This window comes from Pantherophis guttatus, chromosome 2 (assembly GCF_059756535.1).
Source record: "Pantherophis guttatus breed Tessera chromosome 2, ASM5975653v1, whole genome shotgun sequence".
Taxonomy (NCBI): domain Eukaryota; kingdom Metazoa; phylum Chordata; class Lepidosauria; order Squamata; family Colubridae; genus Pantherophis; species Pantherophis guttatus.
Genome location: NC_142064.1, coordinates 49,195,377 through 49,222,962, shown reverse-complemented (window position 1 = coordinate 49,222,962; position 27,586 = coordinate 49,195,377). Strand labels below are relative to the sequence as shown.

The window sequence follows — 27,586 nt, the reverse complement described above, 5'->3', positions numbered from 1 at the left end:
CTTTGTGTTTTGCTCCTTTTTTTCCTTTTCTGTTACTAATTTAAAAGCAAAATAAATATTTATTATTAATATTTATTAAATTTGTTTGATGCCTATCTTGTTACAAGAAGACTAAGGTTGGCTTACAACAAATAAATAAAAAGGATACATTCATGCAGATAGTACGGATCTGATCATAAGGTTGATAAAATGCTCCAGAAATATGTTATGAGGTTTCCAAATTCAGACAGATGAAAATCTAGGTCATAACACGCTGGACATCACCAGAGTTGAAGTTTAACTCATAGATTTGGCAAAGATAATAGAGTAGTTCAAAAAGAACTGGAAAAGATTTTAAAATATTATGATTAACAACTGAAATAAAAAAGATTATGAAATAAACTGGCAAATGCCTTCCCCATAATTATTAGTGTGTGGATGATAACAATGATAACAATGGGATTGTCCAAACAGATGGAAAAATTGAATTATTTGACTGAATTGAATTAATTATTTAGCTTATTAAAAACAGTGTTTTTAGAATCAGACATATATTATGGTATCGTGGTGAGCCAGGGTGGCGCAGTGGTTAGAATGCAGTACTGCAGGCTACTTCTGCTGACTACCAGCAGTTTGCAGTTCGAGTCTCACCAGCTGAAGGTTGACTCAGCCTGGAAGGCCTTCTGAGGTCAGAAAAATGAGGACCTAGATTGTTGGGGACAATATGCTGATTCTGTAAACCACTTAGAGAGGGCCGTAAAGCACTGTGAAGCAGTACATAAATCCAAGTGCTATTGCTACTATTTTGATAATTCTTACCTTTGGGATAAAACTTAAATTGATCTAAATTACCAACATTTGCTGAGTTTTCATCAGAAAAAAAATACACAAGAACAATAACAGTAAGTAATGTTGCTCATTGTTCCATTCTCCCTTTTAAGTAAGTACAATAAAAACATTTTGGATATATCTAACTCATTTTCAGTATCTAACATATTTATTTAAGAGACAGATGGAGACAATTACTGCCTCTTGCATAAATATTTTATGTATGTGTGAAGTCTGTAACTGTAAAAAGTTAGCAAGAAAAATCTAAGCTGTTTATTAAAGAAGTTACCATAGTTGTAGGAAATATTTTCTGAACAAGTTTTTTATTTAGTAGAGAGGAATGATTTACTTGTAATATGCAAACAATTATATATAGGATATGTAGTTCAGTTTTTTTTTCATTTGTCCTTCTAGCTTTTGAAAAATGAAGTATATTTTTATAGCAGCTATCTCCAACCATTTTTGACTTGTGGGCTCATCCAGACTGTTGTGTATATTTTATGGACATTCTGACTAAAAGGTTGTAATTGCAGATCACAAAACACTCACATACCAGATAACAAAGTCCTTGGCTGCAGTTACACCAATTTAATTTTCTAAGCAATTTTCTTTGGGTTTATATGGAACCCAGAAACACTGTTGGTTTAATTCAACAAAGCAAAATTTGCTTTGCTTTGCTGCATGCCAGTTTCCAATTTATCTTTTAAAATTAAAATAATCTAAAAAACAAAATAAGATTAGGTAAGGCTTGAAGCTTGATGAGGATCAAGAAATACATTGACAAACACACTATTGCCTCAGTGTTTAAAATTTCTCAGTATTCTACAATATTACATGTATTCGTGTTTCACCCAGTAGTTAACTGACCCAAGAGGAAGTGTATGACACCATAATTAATAGAGAACCAGGATAAGGTTTAACCCCAAACAATCATTGGTTTATTTTAGTAAATGATTCTTACTGATGGCTATCATAACACAGTAAAAACAGGGAACTCTCCAAATCTTATACCTTACTTAATTTCAGAGAAGCACCATGAAGATAAATCTAGGCACATAATATATATAAACAAGACATGTCTTTAGAACTTCTGTCTCTTTTTCAATTTCTAATGAAGCTTTTGTGCTCCAAATTAGGTAGAAAAATATTCTAGATGACCCTTTAGGATCCTTATGTTCATTGACCTTAAGTTGCCTTTATCTTTGATTCCCTATGGATTGTTATGGTGAATTGTTATTGTCATCCCCACTAGGCAGACTAAACCAGAAAACCAGCTCTGTAAGAAGACCAGAGCAATACTTTATTTAGAAAGGCTAAATTAACATAATCTTGCATGTCTCATTATGCTATTCCTCCCTTATATTTTACTAAATTAGGGAGGCATTTGCTTGAGCAGCTTTTGAATATTATCTTAATTTCTAGCACTTAGTGTAATTAAATTTTCTTTGCCTACATAATGGTTCTTGAATATTTCTGTAATAGTCATCCCCTTACTTCTCTACACTGCGCCCACTGACCCCGACGTCATCAAAATGCTTCTGTGCATGCATGGCCCCGTTGCAAACTGGTAGTAAAGGTAGGTAGAACCCACCCTATGCAAACCTCTTGTTCCAGAAAAGGAATCTTCTTAACTTTGGACAATAATTTATTCCAAAAATGCTCCTGCATATAAAAGGTTTTTGGCCATCTTCTTTATTACTTCTATAAGTTTTTAAAGATCAACTCTCAGTACAGTTCCTTCTAGGCAGAGCAAACAAGAAGTAGGCTTCCCTCAGGAGAGTCTTTAACTTTGCAGATAAGTCTTGCTCAAACCTGGTGCCTCAAGCATCCAAACTTGTTCCATACTACTTGGCATAACATAGGTAGTAAATGTGAGAAGTTCACTTTGTGAAGTATACATTTTGATTACTCTTGCTGTTTCTTAATACATCATTTGGTGTGTATTCTATTGTGGTCCTTGTCTCCAACTGCAAATAAATATATTGCTTAGGAGCCCGTATGGTATATGATTAGTCCTGGTGTTATATTCCTACCTCTTATGGTATTTCTTTAAGGAAACAAGCTGGCAAGGTAGGAAGCAGGCTAAAGAGAACTGCTATGTTAACATAGTTGAAGTGCCCCTAGTACCATCAAGGGTACCCAAGCTCCTATTGCATTGGAAAGGCAGAAATTAAAACCCTGGAGCAGGGACACATCAATCTTGATTTTTATGTACTGCATTGGACAAATCTTCTATATGCTGTTGTGATCCGCCAGCAACCTGCAGAGCTGGCAGCGGAGTCAGACAGTGAGGAGGCTGGGGAGAACCATGAGCCAGTTCTGGAGTCAGGGGAAGGCCCAGACGAGGGCTCTGTGTCAGAGGCAGAGATGGGGCCAGGGCCATCTGGGACCAATGCGCGGACTTCGGAGCCTCCAGAGGCAGATAGCAGAGAGGTAGAGGAACAGGAGGAACCTGTTCCTAGTGCACGCCTGCGAAGAGCTGCCAGAAGGCAAGAGCAACTAAAAAGGGACGACTCGGGAGTAAGGCCAGAAGATTATTGGCCGCTCCCAGAAGGCTTAAAAGAGCAGCAATGGCTCTTGGGATTCTGTAGGAAAACAATGTTGCTACCTTTGTTTCTTGTTGGCGTTTCTTGCTTCTGAACTTCGTGGGGTTTTGCCAAGAAAAGCCTTTGGCAGGGTGCCAAAGAAGACAAAGGTTGGTGATAAGGCCGAAGGACTGTTTATGAAGAATTTGTTTTGGAATTAATTTGGACTAAGCTGAGAATGAAGTAATTCTCAGCTGTTCTAATAAAATATGTTTGTTTAGGACTGATTGTGTCTGGTAATAACTACTTGGGCCTAGGTCACAACATATACACAAAACTTCATTTTTTTAGTTTTGGGGGGTTGAAGTTGGTAATAATGCTAATCTAGCTATAAATTGTATCTGAGGGTCTTTGCCCAAGTAAGCATCTTTCTTAACAATAGAATTGTGTGTGAATACTGTATGCCAGGAAACCCCCCCCCCCCCGATATCTTCTCTTGTCTTCTTCACATGGGAAGACTTCTTACATCACTGCCACTGCTTCAGAATCTGATTTGCTCTTCAATTGATTTTTCTCACAAATGACTAAATATCCATAAAGAAATAAATGTGTTCTGCCTGGATTGTAAGGAATAATTAATGTCTGTTATTTACAGAACAGAATGAATTTTTAAATAGCTTAATACTATTAGTTGATTTGAGTGTTCCAATCCATTATTAGTTATGCAGAAATTCAATTTGCTACTCAAAGCAATAACAAAATTAAATTTCTCTCAGCAATGGATTAAAAAAAAAATTGTTAAAATTCCCAACACAGCTTTCAGTTTACCTGAAACAATGCTACCATCTAGTGACAAAGCAAATAAATTCCAATTTGTGATTTTGTATTCTGTAGCTGACCTTCCCAATTTTACCAGAAGTGCAGGATATCATGTTGACCCATTAGAAAAAAATAAATAAAAATAAACAGATCAATAGTATATTTTACTACAAGGAGGCAGGTAAGCGAACAATGATTTTAATTCATGAATTTTTTTTAAATAAAAATATGGTCATTAAAGGGGCTAGGAATAAAAGGATAGTGATTATACAAATTATAAAAAAATCCTGCAAATTGTAAAAATCTTAACATTTCCTTTTTCCTGGTAGAAAAAGATATTGTCACCTGAAAGAGACAACCAAAATGGAACATTAAAAAAAATCCCATAAAGTTGAACTCGGACATTTGAGTTAATAGCTCTACTCTCAGGTATTTAATCTCAGAATATTAAAAGAACTGACCAATATACAATATATACACACTAGGGACAAGGCTGTACTTAGCTTCTGATTCCCACATTAGAACCACAGTAGTCTTGCCCATCTTCAATGTATAGATAGATCTTGAAAATAAGAAATGTGCAGTAATTTAAAAGTCTCCATTCCTTAAAATAATTTTCAGATCACGACAAATTATGATGGTGGAATTGGTGAAGAATTATTCTCAAATATATACTGTATTTTTCATTTCCATAAACATAAAATGCAGGAATTTTGAAATATCTACAGCCATTGTCCAAGATGACTTGGATATAGAATTTATAATCCATGATATAAAGTCTACAAATCTACTTCCTATTATTTAAAGTGATATTATGATATTCCCCTCTAAAGGAATCTGCATATCAAATGGGAAAAGTCTACCCTTTTAAGTGTAAGGGTAAAATCAAATTTATCAGAAAGAAGTGAGAAAATACAGTGCTTAAAGACGATTAAGGGCTGCACTGGGGAACAACTGGCTGAAACTGAACCCTGACAAGATGGAATGGCTCTGGATTTGGAGTTCTTTGATCTATGGAGAATTGCCACCTTTCATCTGGATGAATTGGCCTTCTGCATGGTAGCTCCCTCCATGCAGAACATAATCCACAGAGAGGTAAGATTGGTCCCCACTTTGACAATTTTTCACAAGGCCCCGAAGAACTGGTTTTGTCAATAAGCCTGGGGACCCTAGAACGGGATGTAGCCCATCAAATGGCTTGTCTGTTGTTGCCAGGCCAGGGCAGGGTGTTTTTGTTTTTATAATTTGATTTTATTGTTGTAAGCCACACAGGCTCATTGAGAGTGAGCTGGGTGGCCATATAAATTTGTTTAAATAAATAAATTATAACATAAAAGTGTTGTGTGGAGGTGGGAAAAAATAATCTGGGGTCAATTATTACCAGTTTATGGTTTGGCTACATGTGAATTTAGATGTAGTAGACACCATATATACCTTGGCCAATGGATCTCAATGGAAGGTGATACAAAAAAGGAAATTGAACAGCGTGTTAAATGTGATTGGCAGGCATTTGGCAAGTTAAGCATAATTTTCAAAAACAACCTCCCCATGCCTAAAGAGAAAAGTTTTCAATCAGTGTGTGCTACCTGTTCTAACCTATGCCAGTGAAACATGGGCACTAACCTCACAATTAATACAAAAGCTACAAGTGGCTCAAAGAGCCATGGCAAGGTACATACCTCACATCATAGGACAAGATGGAAAGACCTGCACACGGATTAGAGAACAAACAAAAATATATGATGCCATCAAGAGTAAAAGAATTAAAATGGAAATGGGCTGGTCACAAACCAAGAACAACTGATGGTACTGACTAAGGCAGTCATAGAATGGATTCTACTTGAAAACAAGCGTCCACAAAACAGACATATAGCAAGATGGAGTGATGACATCAGCAAATATTGCAGACTCAACTGCTAAAGAAAAGCTCAAGACCATATTGGTTGGAAATATGTGGAAGAGACCTTCATCCTGCAGTGGATAGACCATGTCTAGAATGATGATGATGTGAATTTAACTAGTATTAGAATCCCAATGTATTTTATTGCATTAGTTTCTGTTTCTTGTATGGTTACATGTTCCTTTTCCAAACTTTGTTTTTATTCCATTTATCAAAGAGATATATCTCATTTTAAAACTTTTTTCATTTACCAATAACAGTATTTGAAAAGTGCTATTTTTTAAAAATAAAGTTCATGCAGTATTTTTGTAGTAGCCTCACCAAGATTCTATTTTTTTCTCCTAATCATCACTATTAAAATATCTCAAGAACTGGAGGACTCTGAACAAATATTAGTTTTTACATTTGAGTATCTTGGAATTCAGTTTTTATAGCTGACTGAAAACATTTAAAATTTAATTAACAGTGCTTTCCCTGATTACAAGGAACAAATCACTGGTATTTCTTTGAATGCTGATATGCAAACAATAACCTTTCTAGAATTAAATCCAAGACGAAAAAAAAAAGAATGTCAGTTACATTCAAAAGCATTACAGAAATAATTATGAGGGCTGAGAAAATGTTGCCATTTCCAGAGAGCGCATATTTTGTAGCTACTAAGGTAGGATACCTTTTTTGAAAGAAATAACGATCTTTATCTCCCTTGGATTGGGAGAGAGGCGAAATTAACAAAGGAAGACACTGTCGCATCTTGTCACCGCTTCCTTGTTCTGTCAATGAAAATACAAAAAAAAATTGAAAATATAAAATACATCCTAATGTTCTGTTCCAAAATACCCATTTCTAGATTGTAATAGCCTCTGTGTGCGCGGCCGAGCTGAGAAGAAAACAATGCCTTTCCATGAAAAAAATAACTGGGCATCCATTCTGCAACGCACTGAAGTCTCTTTTAAAAGAATAATTAAAATATTGCCGCCTTCCCTTTCTTTTTAAAAACACTTAATTCGATTTAATTCGACTTGGGCGAGGGCAGAGCCTTAAGAATGACTCAGGCCCCCCGCCCCCCGCCGGGCCGGTGATTTTGGCGTTTAACATTTAAACTTCAGCACGTGCCTCCATCACGTGGGAAGATTCTAAGCGGAACCGGAAGTGAGGGCTTCCATGGAGTCCCTGGTTTGTTGTGGTTATATTTAGAACGCTAATTTGGGGCGGATCAGGGAGGCGGAAGTCTTAGCCATTTCCTTCCATGTCCCGGAAGCTGAGGCGTTGTGTTTGCCGGCCCCGGCGAGAGTAAAGGAACAAGCGCTGGGAGCCATGTCGTGAGACTCGCTGAGCTGCGCTGACGCCGCTTAGAAAAGGCCCTGGCCGAGCAGGGTGGCGGGGTGGCTCGGCTTCCTATATGGGCCATATTATTTCGAGGGAAGGCACGAGTCAGAAGGCGGAGAAAAAACACCTCCGCGCCCCCCTGAGGGGGAAGGTCCCTCCGCCGCCACGGACCCGGACCTGCTTCCTCCGGGGACCCTGCATGCTGTGTTTCCTGGTCCACAGTGCCAGCCCACCCGCCGCGAAGGAGCCGCCGTCGCCTGCCTTCCTCTGCACGGCTGCGAAGCCCCCCGGCGACCGCCACGCTCGACGCCTCCTGCGCTGGCCTCCCGCGTCGGTTTGGAGAGAGCGAGGTCGCCGCTGCCGTCGCTTCCTCTTCTCCAGCCTGCTCATTTCGCCGCCGCCGCCGCCGCCGCCGCCAGCGCGCCGGGGCTTCTTCGGGTCTGCGCTGGAGAGCAGCGAGGCTCCCGTGGAGATGGTGTGTAAGCGCAAAGGGATCGGGCTGCGCGCCTATCCGCCGCGGAAACAGCCCCGTTGCGCCATCCTCCGGGGAAATGCGGCGGGCACCGGCGCCCCTTCGCCGCCCTCGACCGACCCCGCCGAATGCCAACAGGTGCTCTTGCCCGAGCAGCACCTCTGCCCTCTGCCCCGCACCGTAGACTGTGCCAGGGAAGCTTCGCCTAAAGACTCCGTCGCCGAGGATGGGAAGGAGATAATCCCGAGTAGCTCTCCTTCGCACCTGCCGGAGCTCGATGGGAGAGAGAGGCCCGAGCCGGGCGAACCTTACTGTGAAGAACCCCCCGAAAACCCGGAGGACTGTTGCCAAGACTCGCAGCCACCCCTGCCGGATATTAACCAGCTGCCTCCCTCCATCCTTCTCAAGGTGGGTTTGATGGGCATGGACTGTCAAGGGTGGTGCTGTCACATATGATATACAGACTTCCAAGGTATGCTGTGGTTATCTTGTTGTTGTTTTTTCCTTTTAAAAAAAGAATAAGTTTTCTTCGTTTCTCCTGATCTTCAAGAACTGCTCTTCATAGATATCTTAGATACCTGTGTTGTATCTAAGAAGTGGGTTTGGTGGGCATGGACTGTCAAGGGTGGTGCTATGATACACAGACTTCCAAGGGGTGCTGTGATTATCTTTTTTTTTCTTTTTTAAAAAAGCTATCATTTAAGTTTTCTTCCTTCCTCCTGATGTTCAAGAACTGCTCTTCAGGGTTTTGTTAGAAACCTGTGTGTTGCATTCTGCTTTGGCTACTTTGCACCTACCTGTTTCTCATTCTGGGTTCAGTCATGTGTTGAAAACTATCGACAGCAGTGCCTGGAATCCCACTGCAGGGTTGCAAACCTGTCATTAGATTGCTTTTGCTGCGCTACTTTGCCATAGAAATGGAGATAAAGACTTTGTGTTGAGGTCTGTCCCATTTTCTAATCCATTTAAAGCACTGAGCTACAGGTTTATTGAAAGCAGTGCTGACAAGGAGTCTTAACTGAAGTTGAATCCCTGACTTGAGAGGATGATGAATGCTTTTAGGAGAGCTAATTTTTATATTTTCATAAGGTAATATTCAGTAATTCAGAACTGTTCAGCTTGATGTGGAAAATTCTTCTTCCTGCTCTATTTATAAACAAAAATATCTTTCAGTAAATAAATAAATGTATTCCATATGAGCAAGTGATATTTAAAGTGAATTATTTGTCGTAGCTTTGATAATTGCAGCTTTTATTTCTGTTATACCGGAATTGCAGGAAGAAGTAACTCTGAAATTGAAAGCTGCTTACTTGCTTTTTACATTGCAGGGTTTTATTTTGCTTCTTTTTAATTTTAACTTGATAGTTTAATACCAGGACTTTAATACCAAATGATTCGCAGATATCATTTACCAAAACATAAGCCTATTTTTTGGCATTTATAATATATATTTGAAAGTTTTAGATGATTTTATTTTGGCTCTCTGCTATTGTACCCTGAGAATAGTCTGAGAAGACTCAAGCAGGATAAAGTATTATGTAAAATGCATATGTGGCATTCAGGAAGACTGTATACCAAAATGACATACATCTCTCTTTACATGGAAACCAGGGAGTATTGTAAAGATCCAATCTAAAGACCCTTACGTGGTCAGTACCAAATTTTTGATATTTTATAAAACTGCTTTATTTGTTTCTTTATCCCACACTATTGCAGTTACTTCAGTTCTTCTTGAAATAGATGAACAAAAGCCCTTAAATGAAAAAGCCCTACAAAGAATTCTGCCTAAACTTGTAACTGTTATCTATAATGACAGAATTTATGATAACTTACTTAATAGAAGTATGCCTTCCAATCTTTTAAAACAGCAACTTGTTATTAACAGTTATTAACCAAATGTACCTAACAAATGTCATATATTCAAGTTACTTCAAGTTAAATGCTTATTACTGTGGGTAAATTGCAGTGAAATAGTTAAAACAATATTCCAAGAAGTAGGCTACCAAAGTAATAAATTGCACATTCTAAAGATTTCTTCACTGACAGTTTATTTTTACTTTTTTTATTTAGATAGCACTACATTATCCTTTAACGATGGCAGAAAATAAAGACATTGGCTTTGCTTTGAACTGTACTACAAGTAGTCCTTGACTTACAACAGTTCATTTAGGACTGACTTTCAACAGCTGCCAAAAAAGCCAACACAGTTCTAGGCTGCATTAACAGAGGGATAGAATCAAGATCACATGAAGTCGTCACGTGACGTATCACAACTTTTCCCCCCTTTGCTAAAATGGGGGTGGGCGTGAGTAGCACATGATGTATCTGGCCCGCCGTCTGCGAGTTTGACACCCCTGCTCTAGACAGATTGCAGAAATGAGCAACAAAGATGATTAAGGGACTGGACACTAAAACATATAAAGAACGGTTGCTGGAATTGGGTATGTCTAGTTTAATGAAAAGGAAGACTAGGGGATGACATGATAGCAGTGTTCCAATATCTCAGGGGTTGCTGCAAAGAAGAGAGAGTCAAATTATTCTCCAAAGCACCTGAAGGCAGGACAAGAAGCAATGAATAGAAACTAATCAAGGAGAGAAGCAACCTAGAACTAAGGAGAAATTTTCTGACAGAACAATTAATCAGTGGAACAACTTGCCTCCAGAAGGTGTGAATGCTGCAACACTGGAAGTTGTTTAGGAGAGATTGGATAACTATTTCTTTGAAATGGTATAGGGTTTCCTGCTTGAACAGGGGGTTGGACTAGAAGACCTCCAAGGTTCCGTCCAACTCTGTCATTCTATTCTGTTCCATTTGGTGACCATTCAAAGTTACAATGGCATTGAAAATGACTTATGACTGTTTTTCACATGACCATTGTAGCATCCCTGAGGTTATGTGATCAGAATTCGGACACATGGCAATGATTTATATTTATGTTGGTTGCAGAGTACTGGAGTCATGTGATCACCTTCTGCAACCTTCTGACAAGCAAAGTCAATGGGAAAGTCAGATTCACTTAACTGTGTCAATAACTTAATAATTGCAGTGATTCACTTAATAACTGGGGCAAGAAAGATTGTGAAATGGAGCAAAATTCTCTTAAAAAATGTCTCAGCAACAGAAATTTTGGGCTCAATTGTATTCATAAGTCAAGGACTACCTGTATTTAAGTCTACTATGTTGTTTCAACACTAGGTGTTTGTACCCATTTTTTATTCATCTGAAGCTCAAACAATGCATTATCTATTAGGCTTTGTAAATGTAGACATTTTCCATTAATTTTTGTCCTCTTTTCCAGCAAGGCTGTGTATCTTGGCTCTTTATAGAAATGGTGTGGAATCTGTATTTACAAAAATGGGGGAGAAACCAAATCAAATGCTTGTAAATTTGTTCCAGCATTCTGATAGACAAATCCTACTGTAACTTAACATAATTTCTGACTGTTGTACCACTCCATCTCAGATTATCGTGCACTGCAAAGAAACTTTCTCAATCCATTTAATAATGTAATTGCTACAGATACAATTTGTATCTATAATCCTCAACCCCCCTCCCCCCCCCTTTTTTACTAAATTTAGTCTAATGGCTTAAAGACAGAAGCTTGCAACTATTATAAAAAAAATTGATGGTCTAATAAACATTGAATGTGTGCAAGTTTTAATTTTTAATGATTTTTCATAGCCAGCATAGCAACCATTGGAGTGGATGTTGCATATTATGAGTAACTATGAAAGTTGTACAGCTAGGATTACATTTTCTTTGAAAAAGATGATGCTTGCATTGGAGAACTGTTAAAATACTACCATTGGCATGTTGTTAAAATGAACTTTGAAGGCATATGACTTCTCTTTTTATTTTCATAGATATTTTCCAATTTATCTTTGAATGAGCGATGTCTTTCAGCATCATTGGTTTGTAAATACTGGCGTGACCTCTGTTTAGATTTCCAGTTTTGGAAACAATTGGACCTCAGTAGTCGTCAGCAGGTATGGAGTAGGCAATATTAAAATATAAATGCTTTTTCTTCAGATAAAAAGTGATGCTTGAAAGGTGAACATATGGAATGTATGTTATGTCAAATAATTACTTAGGTAGTAAACAATTTGAGTATCAAATACAATTTATAGTTATGTTTGTATGTAAAACTAAGCACAGGATAATTATGCTATGTGCTATAGTATGTACTTTGAGAAGAATGTGAGCCACTAGCAGCAAATTTTTCAGATGTTCCTCTTCAGGCAACATTCCACCCATTAGGATTGTATGTAAATTCAAATAGATTAGCTTGAATGAAAATGTGAGTCAAGCGATATAGTTCTGTCACTTCTAAAAGTAAACAAATATGACACTTATTTTCCTTTGTTGACTTTGTAATGTTGTATCAGTGGTTTGTAGCACTTGGAAAAGCTAAAAGAGGTTTTTACACATGCATAACAATTGCATTCTTCTAGCCTTGTCACATTTTCCTGGAGAAAGTTGGGAGTCTCCCACAAGCCACCTTCTGAAACACAAGAACTGGAGGTGCATGTTGCTGGAAAAGATTGAGAGGAGACTTTCGTCATTCTTAGCAATATTCCATCAGTGCCAGAATCTTTTTAGTGGTTTTCAAAGGCACTAATTTTTTACAAGTGGCTATAGTAAGAAACACACAGAAATTTCAAAGAGACATGAAGTGTTTTGCTATTGAGACAAAATATGTGGAGTCCTTGGTACTCTCTGAGCTTGGTTGTTTGCTTGTAGATGTTTCATTACCTGATTAGATAATATCAGTGATGATTAATTGGGTAATGAAGCATCTGAAAGTACAATCAAGCTCAGAGGACATTGACTGCACAGTTCATCCTTGAGCTGCAGTTGCAAAAAAAAGTATGTGAACCCCTTGGGATTACGTGGAGTTTTGCATGAATTGGTCATAAAATGTGCTCTGAACTTCATCTAAGTCACAACAATAGAAAAAACACAGTCTGCTTAAAATAATACTACACAAACATTAGATGTTGCCATGGTTTAATTGAACATAACATGTAAACATTCACAGTGCAGGGAGGAAAAAGTATGTGAACCTTTGGACGTAATAACTGGTTGATCCTCCTTTGGCAGCAATAACCTCAACCAAACGTTTCCTGTAGATGCAGATCAGACCTGCACAACAATCTGGAGTAATTTTGGACCACTCCTCTTCACAAAACTGTTTCAGTGTAGCAATATTCTTGGCATGTCTGGTGTGAATCGCTCTCTTAAGGTCATGCCACAGCATTTCAATCGGGTTGAGGTCAGGACTCTGACTGGGCCACTCCAGAAGGCGTATTCTGTGCTGTTGAAGCCATTTTTTTGTTGAATTATTTGTAGGCTTTGGGTCATTGTCCTGTTGCATCACCCATCCTCTGCGGAGCTCCAGTTGGCGGACAGATGGTCGTATGTTTTCCTGCAAAATGTTTTGATAAACTCTGGAATTCATTTTCCCATCTATGACAACAATCTGTCCAGGATCCGAGGCAGCAAAGCAGCCCCAAACCATGATGCTCCCTCCGCCATATTTTATAGTGGGGATGAGGTTTTGATGTTGGTGTGCTGTGCCTTTTTTTCTCCACACATATTGTTGTGTGTTCTTCCCAAACAACTCAATTTTGGTTTCATCTGTCCACAGTATATTTTGCCAGTATTGCTGTGGAACATCCAGGTGCTCTTTTGCAAACTTCAAATGTGTTGCAATATTTTTTTTGGACAGCAATGGCTTCCTCCGTGGTGTCCTCCCATGTACTCCATTCTTGTTTAATGTTTTCCTTATTGTAGATGTGTCAACAAAAATGTTAGCATGTGCCAGAGATTTCTGTAGGTCTTTAGCTGACACTCTAGAATTCTTCTTTACCTCATAAAGCATTCTGCGCTGTGCTCTTGCAGTCATTTTTACAGGACGACCACGCCTAGGGAGAGTAGCAACAGTGCTAAACTTTCTCCTTTTGTAGACAGTCTGTCTTACCGTGGACACATGAACATCAAGGCTTTTGGAGATACTTTTGTAACCCTTTCCAGCTTTATGCAAGTCAACAATTCTTGATCGTAGGTCTTCTGAGAGCTCTTTTCTGCGAGGCATGGTTCACTTCAGACAGTGCTTCTTGAAACCAGTAAACCCAAAACGTGTGTGTGTTTTTAAAGGGCAGGACAGCTGTCAGCAACACATCCAATATCATCACACTGATTGGAGTCAAGGTTGTCTCACTCCTGGCTCCAATTAGTTCTTGGAGAAGCCATTAGGCTAGGGGCTCACGTACTTTTTCCTCCCTGCACTGTGAATGTTTACATGTTATGTTCAATTAAACCATGGCAACATCTAATGTTTGTGTAGTATTATTTTAAGCAGACTGTGTTTTTTCTATTGTTGTGACTTAGATGAAGTTCAGAGCACATTTTATGACCAATTCATGCAAAACTCCACGTAATTCCAAGGGGTTCACATACTTTTTCTTGCAACTGTATGTATATTCTCTTCCATTGGATACAGAATATGTTGCCCCTTTCCTGAAAAGCTAGCCATGTCATGCACATAGTGCAAAGTAATCTTTGCACAGGTCTTTGCTGTGGTTGGATGTTGCTTCTATTTGTGTGTATGTGTTTCTTTTGTATGATAGCAGTACAGAATTGGGGATAAAGGAATGATTGCAGCAATACCTGCTTTTATATAAACTCATTGTTTATAAATTGAGCATCCAGTCCAATTATTACATAATTTCTATATTATGGTTTTCCAAATTGCTCCAGGTGGTGATTGAAGATACTGGAAAAACAAATGGAGCAATGGAGTCATTGCTGAATGAGCAGTTCTGGTGTTTGTTAGATCAGAATCTGTTCAAACCAAAACATAAAGAGCCATGGCATGATTTTGTATTGCGATCAAGATTTTCTATAGACATAATCTGCTGAACCACAGTATGGCTTAACAGATAAGCTAGTTGATTTCGTTGGGGGTGTTGCTTGGAACTTTAATGCAAGTACTAGATTTGGAGGTCTACAGAAGTGCTCAGTCTTCGAAATCTGTGTTGAGAACTAGAATTTTTGAGGTGTTTGTGAATATTGGACATAGATTATAGATAGTTGGAAATGTTTCTAAGTAGAATGTTACATAATAGCCATTTTAATTCTTCATGTCACAAAAATAAGAATAGCAAACTAATAATATAGGATCTTGCTCTAAAAGGATTAAATACAGCTTATCTAAAAACTGCCTTTTCCTACATAATAGAGGAATTTATAGTGAAGTACCAACTATCTAGAACTGAGCAGTCAGTTCTAAAGTCAGAAATTATATATTTGTTGACATGTGGTTTTGTTTGTATAATTTTTGATAAAGAAAAGTGTAATGTTATATATTGGCTATTATTTGATAGGTCACTGATGAACTATTGGAAAGAATTGCATCACGAAGCCAGAATATAACTGAAATCAACATTTCTGATTGTCGTAATGTGACAGATACTGGTGTATGTATGCTAGCATCTAAATGTCACGGACTTCTAAAATATACTGCATATAGGTGTAAACAGCTGTCTGATACATCTCTGTCTGCTGTTGCCTCACAATGTCCTCAGCTTCAGAAAGTTCATGTTGGCAACCAAGATCGTCTTACTGATGAAGGACTTAAGCAGGTAAATTTCTTCATACTAGTTAAGTTCCGTTGTATGTGCCTTTAAATAATTCTAAATATATTCTATTTAGAATTCAGCCATTGATTGTTTTATACGGGACCATCTAAGTTCTATTAAACTTTGTATATAATTAATGTAATTAATTCAAAATATGCAAAATATAACAGTTATTAGTACTTTAATGCTACTATATATTTTTTTTAATATGGCATTTTGGAAATTTTTGAAATAAATTGTGATTCCTTGCAGATTCTCACAGTATTCTGAACGTTGGATAAATATAACTTTTCTGCCCCCTGCATCATGAATGATTACATAATTTTTAATGTACATAGTATAATTTATATCAAGGATGCCCTGTCCTTTATGTTCTTAGAATTTTATACTTGTTCCAGAAGGCATTCTGAAAGTAAATTTACTGTACTAGATAAGGTAGAGTGTGAGGTACTGCTGTCTGTGGACAATTGTTTAAGTTTGTAGATACACTATAAAATTCTATAATCTTATTTCTTTAATATGAAAGTCTGTCATTCTTCCTGGTTACACTATAAATTGGAATAGGTAAACAATACTATTAGTAGTTGTCTTTAGAGCTGTGTTCATCTCAGTTTAAAAGTTTATGGAAAACTTTTTCAATTGCTAAGTTCAAATGTATTTCCAATTACAAGATAAATGACCCAAATCTAGACAAATGGATTGAATTATTCAGGTATGTAAGTTAGATGTTTTCAAGATAAATTTAATTTGGTAATTAATTTATATTTTATATAATATTTTAATTTTTATAACTTTCTACTGTTTTTAAACAAATATATAAGCAAATTAGAGTTTTTTTGGCAGAATCATTCTTCAAGATTTTATTTACATAAATTATAATTAACTATTGAGAAAGTTAGACATTATTTTAATTTAAATTAATTAAAATAAATGCCCAGAACCTGGTAGAGATTCTGCATAATGGAGTGGAAGGATAAAATCCTAGGGTTTGAAAATTATACTTACATTAATGCAGCCTTAAAATTGCATTTATTCTTTTTGCTGCCATATCACATCTTAATTCCTCCAATTACTAATCAGTTATAATTCCAAGATATCCACAAACATGCCAGTACTTTCCATGATATATCTGTGCCTTTGATTTTAGCAATAGCTCTAACAATAGCACTTCAACTTATATACTGCCCAATATGCTTTACAACAATATCTGGATGGTTTTGTCATATTGCCCCCAACAATCTGGGTCCTCATTTTACCCATCTCGGAAGGATGGAAGTCTGAGTCAACCTTGAGCCTGTCAGGATTGAACTCTAGCCTGTGGGCAGAATTAGCCTGCAATACTGCATTCTAATCACTCTGCCACCATTTTCATTCTTAAGAGCATAGTTTTGCATTTGTATCTCTTAAATTCAAATCAATATAAGAGGCATGAGTGGTGCAAATAGCCATGGAAAGAGACATGCTTGGCATCACAAGACAAGATAGAAAGACCTGCACATGGATTAGAGAACAAAGAAAAGTGTCCGATATCATCAAGAGAATAAAAGAATTGAAATGGAAATGGCCTGGTCACATAGCAAGAAGAACTGATGGCAGGTGGACTAAGGCAGTTATAGAATGGATTCCACTTGATAAAAAGCATCCACAAAATAGACCTAAAACAAGTTGGATCAATGACATCAGCAATATTGCAGGCCCAATTGGTAAAAGAAAGTATTTGTTGGAAACATGCGGAAGAAGCTTTTACTCTGCAATGGATAGACAATGGCTAGAATGATGAGGATAATAATGAAGATCTTATTAAATAGCAGTTTCATCCCATTTTTAAAAATCTTATCATGGTTATATTGTGGGAGGAGGAAGCTGTGTTGGATATGTTTAATGCCTTAAGTTATTTGTAAAAATAATGAGGGTACAAATAAATAATCAAATGAGATAAGATTAGTTGTTAACACTTGGTCTTGTCAATTCCATACTGATTTCTAGTATTTATACATCAATAAATTTGCAGTAGAATATTTCAAGTATTTATTTAACTCACATTGGTTGATCTGTAATTCTGCCCAAACATGCTTTTGAAGATAATGACAACATTTGTCCAGTTCTAGTCATATGGCACTTTAACACTTCACTGGTCTCCATGGTTTCTGAAAAGTAACATATTTGAGCAGACCATCAGTGTTTTCCTTCCCATCATGCAAGAGGCATTGAATTTGGAAATTTAATCTCATTCACATAAAATGAGTATTCTCTGACCATGTTTCTTTCAAAGTCAGTCTTCAAACTGCTATTTCATCCTGCTCTTTATAGCTCTCTTTTGGGAGAAGACAGCGACAAGATACAAGTTGAATAGCTTTAGCTTTGTTTTGTGATTTGCTACCATTTTGCCAGTGTAAAATGGGAATTATTTTGAGTGAAGTGAATAAAATGACTTTAGTATGAAAACAAAATTTACATTTCAAATTTCCCTTTTCCTAATAGCACCCAAGGTAATGCATCGTATTATAATAGAAGTACATTTTAAAAAGTTGTCTATGTACATGTACAGCTTTTTCTGAATAGAAAATGCATTTGAGCTCTGCAGTGTTCATTAAATTTAGGTTTGCAATAAGCTACATGTTATACTTCTTATATGCCTTCCATATTCCCAACTTTCATTTCACTGCGTGGTTGGTTTAATGCTATTATTTAACTCACTGATGACACATATCTCTACCTTATGAAAGGTAACTGCATTCAGTTCTGGATGCATCTATAAATAGGCTTTTGAAATTTAACCTACTAAATCCTAAAACACTGAAATTGTACTGGTTGAGCAGCTTACTGCTATGGACAATAATAGATTATATTTTCAATGGAATTCTTTTTCTTGCTGGATGTTTTCCTATCCTTATAAATTGTTTTGGTAGTTCTATGGTAATAAGTAGAATACAAATGGTTTCAAGTATGTTGTTAATGCAGATTTTAACTTCATTTATAGTTGGGCTCAGAATGCAGAGAATTGAAAGACATTCACTTTGGGCAGTGTTACAAGATCTCAGATGAAGGAATGACCATTATAGCTAAAGGATGCTTGAAGTTACGGAGAATATACATGCAGGAAAACAAATTAGTAAGTATTTTCTGCTATAACTTTAAATTGAAATTGTCATTACATTCTCTCGCCCCAACCTATACAAGGATTTATAAATTAGATTAGGTTGATTCTCAGTAAGTTCTTTGGCTAGAAGTTTCTGAAATAACAATGGATTGTGTCAGCAGTAATTTCGTGCAGGAAACTATCCCAGGATAGTTCACAAAGGAATTTGTGAAATATCTCCCTTTTGAAAAATGGTCCAATAGTTTGCTGTATTCTTTGATTTTCTTCCCCACATTTCCATATTGCAGTGTAGTGAAGTAAATTTGTAAACATGCTCAGTTATTTAGAACTTTTTTTAGGATACCAAGATATAGTCTTGGTCATTATATTTAAAATTTTAAATAGATACATTCATGAATGTGGAATATTAAAGTCTAGGTATGAGTAGGTTAAATATTGCCGCTGTATCAGCGTTTGAATTTCCCAAATATTTTGTAACTCTTTTTCTCTTGCTTTTTCCAGATGAGCAAAACAAGTGTTATATTCCTATTAGTTCTCAAATTAAAACTAATTTATTACAACTTTATAAAATGAGATCAACACTGATATCTCTTGTAAATCTACTACATTTTGAGAATCAGTTGTCCTTTTGATCTATCCAGATGATTCCTTTAATTTAATTTGATTGTTCTTAAATCTCATACTATAGTGAAACCTTAAATCGAATATGCTTTCATGAGAAATTTCGGTTGACAAGGGAATATGCACTTTGCTGTGAGTTAATGAACAAGTTAAATGAAAAATATACAGTATATAAAAGGGGGAAAAAGATTAATCTTGGAATTCTATTGTAAATTCTAAATTGTATTTACTTCTGAGTGTTTATCATAGTAAACTAATATAAAGTACATAGTACATGTTCTAGAGCAGTGATGGTTAACCTTTTTGGTGCCAAGTGCCCAAAGTGTGCAAGTGCGCATGCAAATGCATGCATGCCCAGACTTCCCAAATGCCCTCACGCATGCAACCCACCCCTGCACATGCACGTGCATCCCCACGCATGCACCCCCCTGCACATGCCCCCTGCCTCCCCATGCATGCGCCCCAGGGCCCCCCGCGCTTTGTTTTGACTTCCCGGTTGGTGCAGGAGGCCTTCCAGGCCCAAAACATGGCACGGGGTGGGGGTGCGCGTGCGTGAACCCCCAAAATGCAATGTAAGCACTGTCCGCATATGCACCCTGCCACCCATGCATGTGCCTGGCAGGTTTTCCACATGTGTGGTGGAGCTGGGCTGGCGTGATGGCTGGCATGCCAGGTGACATGGCTCCGTGTGCCACTTCGGGCACGCGTGCCAAAGGTTTGCCATCATGGCTCTAGAGAATTGGGTGCCTTAAGTAGCTTTGAACTTGCCATGTTGGACGGATTGTCATATTCTATTAAACCATTTAGTTTCTAAAAAATAAATGTCACTGTAACTATGGAAATGTAGACTTTGTTCCATTAGCGAACTACAATAGTGTGCTTATTAAAGTTATATTTACTAGTTCAGTTGTTAGTGGGTGGAAGAACATACTTTCTGACTTTGATTGTAGAATTCATACTATGTTTACAAATAATCCTGTTTTCTGCATTCCTAGGACATTTTGGAGAGCTGCTGCCAGTCAATATACTGGCATAATACCAGTATATACCATAATACCAAATTAGATGGACAAATAATATAACTATAAAGCAAATTTCTGTACTTACGTTCTGTCTCACAGAATGTAATGTGGAAAGGAACCAACAAAAATGTACCATATGTTTTGTTTATTTGTCTATCCCACCCTCATCAAAATAAGACAGAAATAACAAAGTAAAACTACTGAAAGTACATGTTTAAGAGTAACATTTCAAAGTGTCTGTAAGGAGATGGGCAATGACTAAGTTTAAGAACTATAAAAAAAGATACCAGATTGAAAAAATACAGAAAAAATAGAAAGAGGAAGATTATATAAAGGAGAAAGAATAAGTGAAGAAAAACAAAAAGAAATTGGATATTTAAAGCTATTTCCAATCTTCATTGCAGCACTTACATCTCCACCTTCACATATTGCATATCATAGTTCCCTTCTTCCGATAAACAAATCTTTTTAATCACTAAATCCCAAGAAGGATGTGATTAGCATAGTAACCTAGACATGCGGTTGCATTCTAAACTTTTAATGCATTATATTCAAGCTTTATAAATTCAGAAGAGTAAAACAATAGATTTGTTTTAGTATTTAAACTCAAAGCTTTTATCTATATTCATACACTATGGAAGAAATACCTATCTCTTGAGTTAATATCAGTCTGTTCCGCAAGATCTGGTAGAGTAGGCATGTTTCAGATACCATTGGCGAGGGACCTTCACTTGAAGAGTCCCAGGAGACATGCCTTCTCTGTTGCAGCACTGTTATAGAAATTCTTCCCTCTGAAATTAGACTAGTTACATTCCTTTGGTATTCCAAAATGGCCTCAAGTCTTGGCGATGTTGTCAGGACTGGGGCTTCCAGGGAGCGAGGACCTGCTAAATTGACACACTCCATTGTTGAAACACTCCATTGTTTTTCCTCCCTGTCCTGTGAATTGTATTTCTGCTTTAATGATATTTATTAATAAGGTTAATAATACTCTATTTATTAAATATTTTATGGTTCTCATCTCACTGATATGGTGAACCAGAATGGCTTACAATATAATCAAAAGTAAAAAAAGATAATACAGGACAATTAAAATGAGGGCAGTTAAATAAAAAAGTTAAACAAACGAAGGCAAATATATGTGTCCCAGGATAACATTGCAGGAACCAATCTGGGTCAGTCACTGGGACCAGAGGTTTAATCTTCCAATTAAAGCCACATGCAATTAGGCATCACATAAATACTACACATAGAATAGCCCAAAGCATACATTCTGGTAGAGAGAAATTACTCGAGGATGGGCACAAGTCTAAAAGCTTGGAAGTGACAATCATTCCAATGACTGATCCAGTTAGATCCTGCAGAAAAGTTAAAAACCAAGATGATGGCAATCTGCAGGTGGGTATTTTCTCTATCCCATCAGCCATCCCAATATGGCTGGCCACTATTGCGGCTCCAGGCAGGTGGCAGAGCCATGTTTTCAGGCTATTCCTGTGGGGTGGACCTCATCAACAATGGAAAAGTTAGTGAGGTCCCACACAGTAGAAAAGGCTCTTTTCCTGGATCCTGCCAGTTAGAATTCTTTGGCAGATGGAATCCAAAGTAGGCCTTTTTTGCTGGAATGAAATGAGTGAGTTGGGCTAATCCCATCAGGGTTAGATGGCTCCTTAGATACATTTTTTGTTTTTATTTATTCTTATTGATTTTTGTTAGTTGTCCAGAGTCACCTTTGGTGAGATGGGTAGCTGTATCAATTTGATAAATAGAGGAAGGAAGGAAGGAAGGAAGGAAGGAAGGGTAGATTCATTGCCATTTTAATTGCTTTCCACTTAACCATTCTACTTTTTTGTGGGAATTGTTTTCTGTAACAAGAATTTTAATTTAATTGAAAAGCTAAACTTAGAAATTATCCAATATGAACCAGATTTGTATATAAAATATAAGTATCCATATATCGTAATAGAAGATTTAATCAGAAACTCATTAATTTGACAAATATAAAAAGTGTAGCTATTGTATATGCAGTTTGTTTCTGGTAGTTTGTTCTTGCATTGAAATTATGCTTATGCTAATAGATAAGAAATAAACCATCATATAATTTTAGTGGGCAGTCCATGGGATCCCAGAAGTTTTTAGCTCTAATTTTTCTGCCCTCGGAGATTTCTGAGATAATGTTAAAGCTGCCATTTTAAAATACAGTAATTTTTCACCTCCATAAAGACACCAAGTATCTTTTAAGTATCTTTAGTTAAAGTTCCCACTTTAACTAAAGTGTCATCAGATGCATAAAACCACATCTTTTGAAATTTTTAGGCCCATGTCTTTGTATTTCTTAGGAACTGACACCTACATGTATCTCTAGCTCCTTACATAACTAATCAAAATGGAAATAAATCAACATCAAGCCATAACAAAGAAGTTACACTTTATTGAAAAATAAACTTAGAAATCTTCATCTCAACTCATCTCTAACAAAGGGAAGACCAAATGCTTGAACCATGAGACTTATTCTCATGACAATATACCTTGGATTATTACATTTTAAGTAAACCATTGCATACATTTAGCTATGTTACCATTTCTGCTTCTTATTCAAGGAAAGTCATTGCCTTTCTGGTTTGGTGTTTCCTACTACATTGACAATGAATTGTAATGCTGTCCTAAGTTTGATTATTGTTTTACATATTACAGATGCCTCAGTGTTTTTTTAATCACTTTGTGAGACTGGTATGCTTTCTGGAGTTTATCATTCTTTACATTGGAGTAGTTGCTGTTGCATGCTGCTTTCATATGACATTTACTTGTTCATTTTCATGCTATGCTTGTAGATAGAAAAGCATGGGCAATTAAAATACAATGCTTAGTGAACACATTTCATGAAGACACTTAGGCGTTTCATCTGAATATTGTTAAGGTATCATGGTCTGAAAGCATGTCTAGCTACACTTAAAGTATCTTGCATTGGCAATGATATATCCAGTTGTTTTGGGCCTTTAAAAAATTCTACTTCTGCAATATCTTCCAGCTGAGTCACTGTGCAATTTAGCTTTGCAGGAGTGCTGAGTAATCTCAGTCAATTAAAAAAAAACACATAGATTATCTAAGTGTAGAAAGTTTCTGAGGAGTTGGATTTTCATTCTCTTTCCCCCAAAGGTAGCAATAAAAACAATTATACTAATATGAAAATATTAAAAGTTTATTTAAATGCTGCATATGGCTGCCCAACTCACTGTAATGGGGAAAAGTATTGTTTACATGATATTGATTCTTGCGTGATATTGATCTTTTTAGATATAGACATGTCCCATTATCTGTATCTTCCATTGAACTAAGTTCTTTCTGCACTTCTTGACTACTGATTCCTTTACATTGATAGTCCTAAAAGGTCTACCCCCTCAATATCTCCATTGTCAATTTTAAGGTTAATTGCTGTAGCAGTATCATTTTCTTCACTCTTCTGTTTGTATACCACTATTATATTTACTTTTAACTTCTTTATATATAATCTTAATAATAAATATCCTTGACACTTTTTAGAGCTTGCATATCATTAGCATTTTCAGCTATCAAACATTGTAGTTGTTGATCAGCGTATCACAAGTTAATAATATTTCTTCCTCCAATTTCAAAGGCATGTTTGTTTATTTAAAACATTTATTAGGCCACCCATCTTCTAACCAACTGAAAGGCTCCCATTGCTTATATGTCTTCTAATCCAGTTTATCTTGGTATATATTAAGCACATTGAACAGATACGGAGAAAGTATACAGTCTTGACTCAGTCCTTTGACAATGTGAAGTCTGTTTCACCACGTTCTGTCTGTACAGTGGGTTCTTGTCTGTGTATAGTTTAACATGAGGACAATGGGGTTTTCTAGGATTCCCATTTTCTTAAGCACATTTCTTATGGAAGAATCCTGTAATGGAAGTAATGAGGAAAATATAGTATGGTCTAGAAAACAGAAATGAATCCATACTATGGGTTCTTCTCCTTTGTCTAGGTTTAACATGAGGACAATGAGGTATTCTGGGATTCTCATTTTCCTAAGGACATCCCTTACCTTGACATGTGTTAATTTCTTTTTGGGATTCTTTTGCTTTCTCAAATATCCAGTGTGCATCTGCAAAAATGTCTCTTTATTTTTCAGCGTATCTAAAACTCTTGAACATCTGACATTAGTATTTCTTAGGTTCTTGTAAGTAGGAAATACTTTTGCTAATATGGGTATCCTCAACTTAAAACAGTTCATTAAGTGACTGTTCAAAGTTACAGCAGCACTGAAAAAAGTGACATGACCATTTTTCACGGTTACGACCTTTGAAGCATCTCCATGATCATGTGATCAAAGTTCAGATGGTTGGCAACTGGTTCATACTTATGACCATTGCTGTGTCCCAAGGTCATGTGATTTTCTTTTGCAACCTTCTGACAAGCAAAGTCAATCAGGGAAGCTAGATTCACTTAACAACCAGGTTACTGACTTATCAACTGTAGTGATTCACTTAACAACTGTGGCAAGAAAGGTCATAAAATGCAGCAAAACTCACTTGACAAATGTCTCACTTAAAAACAGAAATTTTGGGCTCAGTTTTTATAATAAGTTGAGGACTATCTATGTATTGGATGTTAATGTCTCTTGTTTACTGCTTATTGTCTCTTCTGACAGCTCTGAAATCTTTGTTAAGTTTCTTTTAGAGATCTTTCTTGGAAGTTTTTTCTTTTTTAATTTGGCTTCTCTTCTGTTTTTGGTAACTTGCACCATTTGTTCTGACATCCAGTTTGCTTTCTTTGGTTTCTTGGTCAATGGAGTGTTTTTTCACATTAATCTTTGACAACTTTGATTTTATTTCCACATTGCTTCCAGATCCCTATCAGCACGGTTCTTGATTTTAAAGCGATTCCTGATATTCTTGTAAATTATGGTTATACGCTCAAGGTTATCTTGCAAAATTTGATTGTCTTTGTATTTCCATTTTAGCTTAGCTTTCAACTCACACGTGTGAAATTTGCCATCTGTTCTAGAATTAGTCCCCTGGCCATGTCTTTGTTGTTATTGATCTTTTCCACTTCCTTGTGCTAATAATATCAATTTGATTTCTGAAATGTATTTGAATATAAGTAGCTTGGGTTGGTAGTTGGGCTGTTGGTCTGAGTTCAGAGCTTGGCAATAGCACCCCACTACATAACAACAACAACAAATCACAACCTATCATCTCACAAGAAATCGGACCACTTCTCAGTAACAACAACCAGTCTTTCAAACAAACCAAAACCAGACCATGACTCAGCAGTATCCGAACAAGCAACACTAATTTACATCACACAGATGGTACTTAAAACCAAAGAACATGCCTAGGTAACAATAGCCAGCCAAGTCAAACCATGACTCAAAAGTAGCCAAACAAACAACATCCACACTAATTTGCATCACATAAAAAGATATTTAAAGACCAGTGCTCTGACAGACAAGCACAGTTCAAAGTGCATTGACGATGTCTCCTCTAATGGTAATGAAACGTTTGCAACCAAATTGCCAAGCTCTGGAGCTCAGACCAACAGCCCAATTTGATTTCTCTCTGTTCTGTCTGTCAAAGCCCATTGTTTTGGTTATTTGAAGAATGCGTTAGAAATGAAGAAATAATTGGCTGGCAGAACCTCATAAGTCATTATTCCCTTCATTTATGTTTCCTAGGCCATGCTACATTTTCTTCATTATTTCCAACCTTGGCATTACAAGGTTTCATCATAAACAGCATATTTTGCTGAGGCATTTTGTTAATTTCAGATTGAACCTTCTGATAAAACATATCAACTTCCTCTTCTGTAGTAGTAGTCGGAGCATAAAGTGGACGATCATAATGGTAAATGATTGTCTCTGAAGTCTAATTGCTATTAGATATCACATTGTATCCAAATACTCTGTTTGCTGTATCTTTCCATTTATGAAAGCATCACCCACCACTCCTTCTTTATTTTTCATGTGCTATCAAATAGTATGATCTTAAGTGTTCAATTTTAGTTTGTTTGAATTCGCTGATGCTTTAACAATTCATTTCAACTTTCACTATGTGGAGTTTTCCAATGTACATTTTATTTCCATATTCATTCCATATGTACATTTAAACTCCATATTCCCACAGTAATTCTGGTGTGACCCCTTTGGCTTTTCTTTTCATGTGTGGTAACGTCAACCAGAAGATGTCTCAAAGGCTTTAAGTGAGCCACGTTTTCTTGGCGAATGTGAGATTTAGCATTGCCTTCTCCCAATCTATATGAAATGATGCCTTTGCCATTGACACTCTTGTGATCATCTGCCTCCAGCATTTTTCTGTGTGGCTACTGACCTATAAAGGTACCTACTTGTTTTAGTTATGCAGTTGGGATGGCATTCAAATGGTAAGTGTGTGTAAAAAATGAGTTTTTTACTCATTTTTAAACACATACACACACACACACAGATAGCATAGTAGAAGATGCAGGAGAGATGTGTTGTTGGATCAAAATAAAACTATTACCTAGGTTTCCTATTAAATCAAATACCTGTTTGACCATTTTTTATTGCAGGTGGATTGTGTTTTTACATATGTGAGAATATGCAAACAAGTCATTTGCACTGTACATTGTAATATATTATTGTGCATGCAATTTGTAAAGCAATCTTCATCTATTGCAGAATGTTTTATATTGATATTGTTAAACCCTGCATAACTGATATTCCATGATAGCTATTTTTAGAGTGATGATTTTGCTTGAATGCATTATTTTCTCTGTTAAAATTCTTTTAATTCTTTAAATGAGTTACCAGTAAATTTCTCAGATGACTATGAACGCACATATAACGTTTCTTAAAATGCTGTGGGTGAAGTATTATCTGCAAATAAGTAGGAAAAAATAATTTCACTTGACCTTTAGGTGGCAGTATGTCTTTATAGATGCTTATATATGCCTTTATGTCCTTGGTGGATAATGGAAATGCCAGAAATGGTAGATTTTGATTAGATTGTGTTATTATGTGGATAATTTACAGAGTACAGCATATATTTTTATTTTACCTTATATACTAGTTCAATAGTCTTAGTTATAACAATAAAACTGTATGGCTGAAAAATTATGTCTTTTTAATATATAACTGATATTGAACTGACACTATTTGATTGCATATCAGTTTAACTTTTGGAGTAAACTTCAATAATTAGATATTATTTTATTTATGACAGACATTTAAAATGGTACTTTTATTTTAAAGAACTTAAAGTGGATAGTTTCAGGTTTCCAATTATAACCATTTTGTAATTGTAATTACAACTATAAGTGTACATTTATAGTTAACTTTTCTTTCTGTGAATTGATTT

At 36.5% G+C, this 27,586-nt stretch overlaps 1 protein-coding gene across 1 annotated transcript in view; it reads left to right on the top strand.

Annotated features, from left to right (window-relative positions):
• Window positions 1-4,341: 4,341 nt before the first annotated feature.
• Window positions 4,342-27,586, top strand: part of FBXL17 (F-box and leucine rich repeat protein 17) — a 140,963-nt gene continuing 117,718 nt past the window's right edge. Inside the window, exons 1-4 of the mRNA XM_034432718.3 lie at window positions 4,342-8,257; window positions 11,714-11,836; window positions 15,236-15,493; window positions 18,471-18,602. Of these exons, the coding sequence (XP_034288609.2) occupies window positions 7,451-8,257; window positions 11,714-11,836; window positions 15,236-15,493; window positions 18,471-18,602 (1,320 nt within the window). The 5' untranslated portion in view covers window positions 4,342-7,450. The remainder of the gene's footprint in view (window positions 8,258-11,713; window positions 11,837-15,235; window positions 15,494-18,470; window positions 18,603-27,586) is intronic.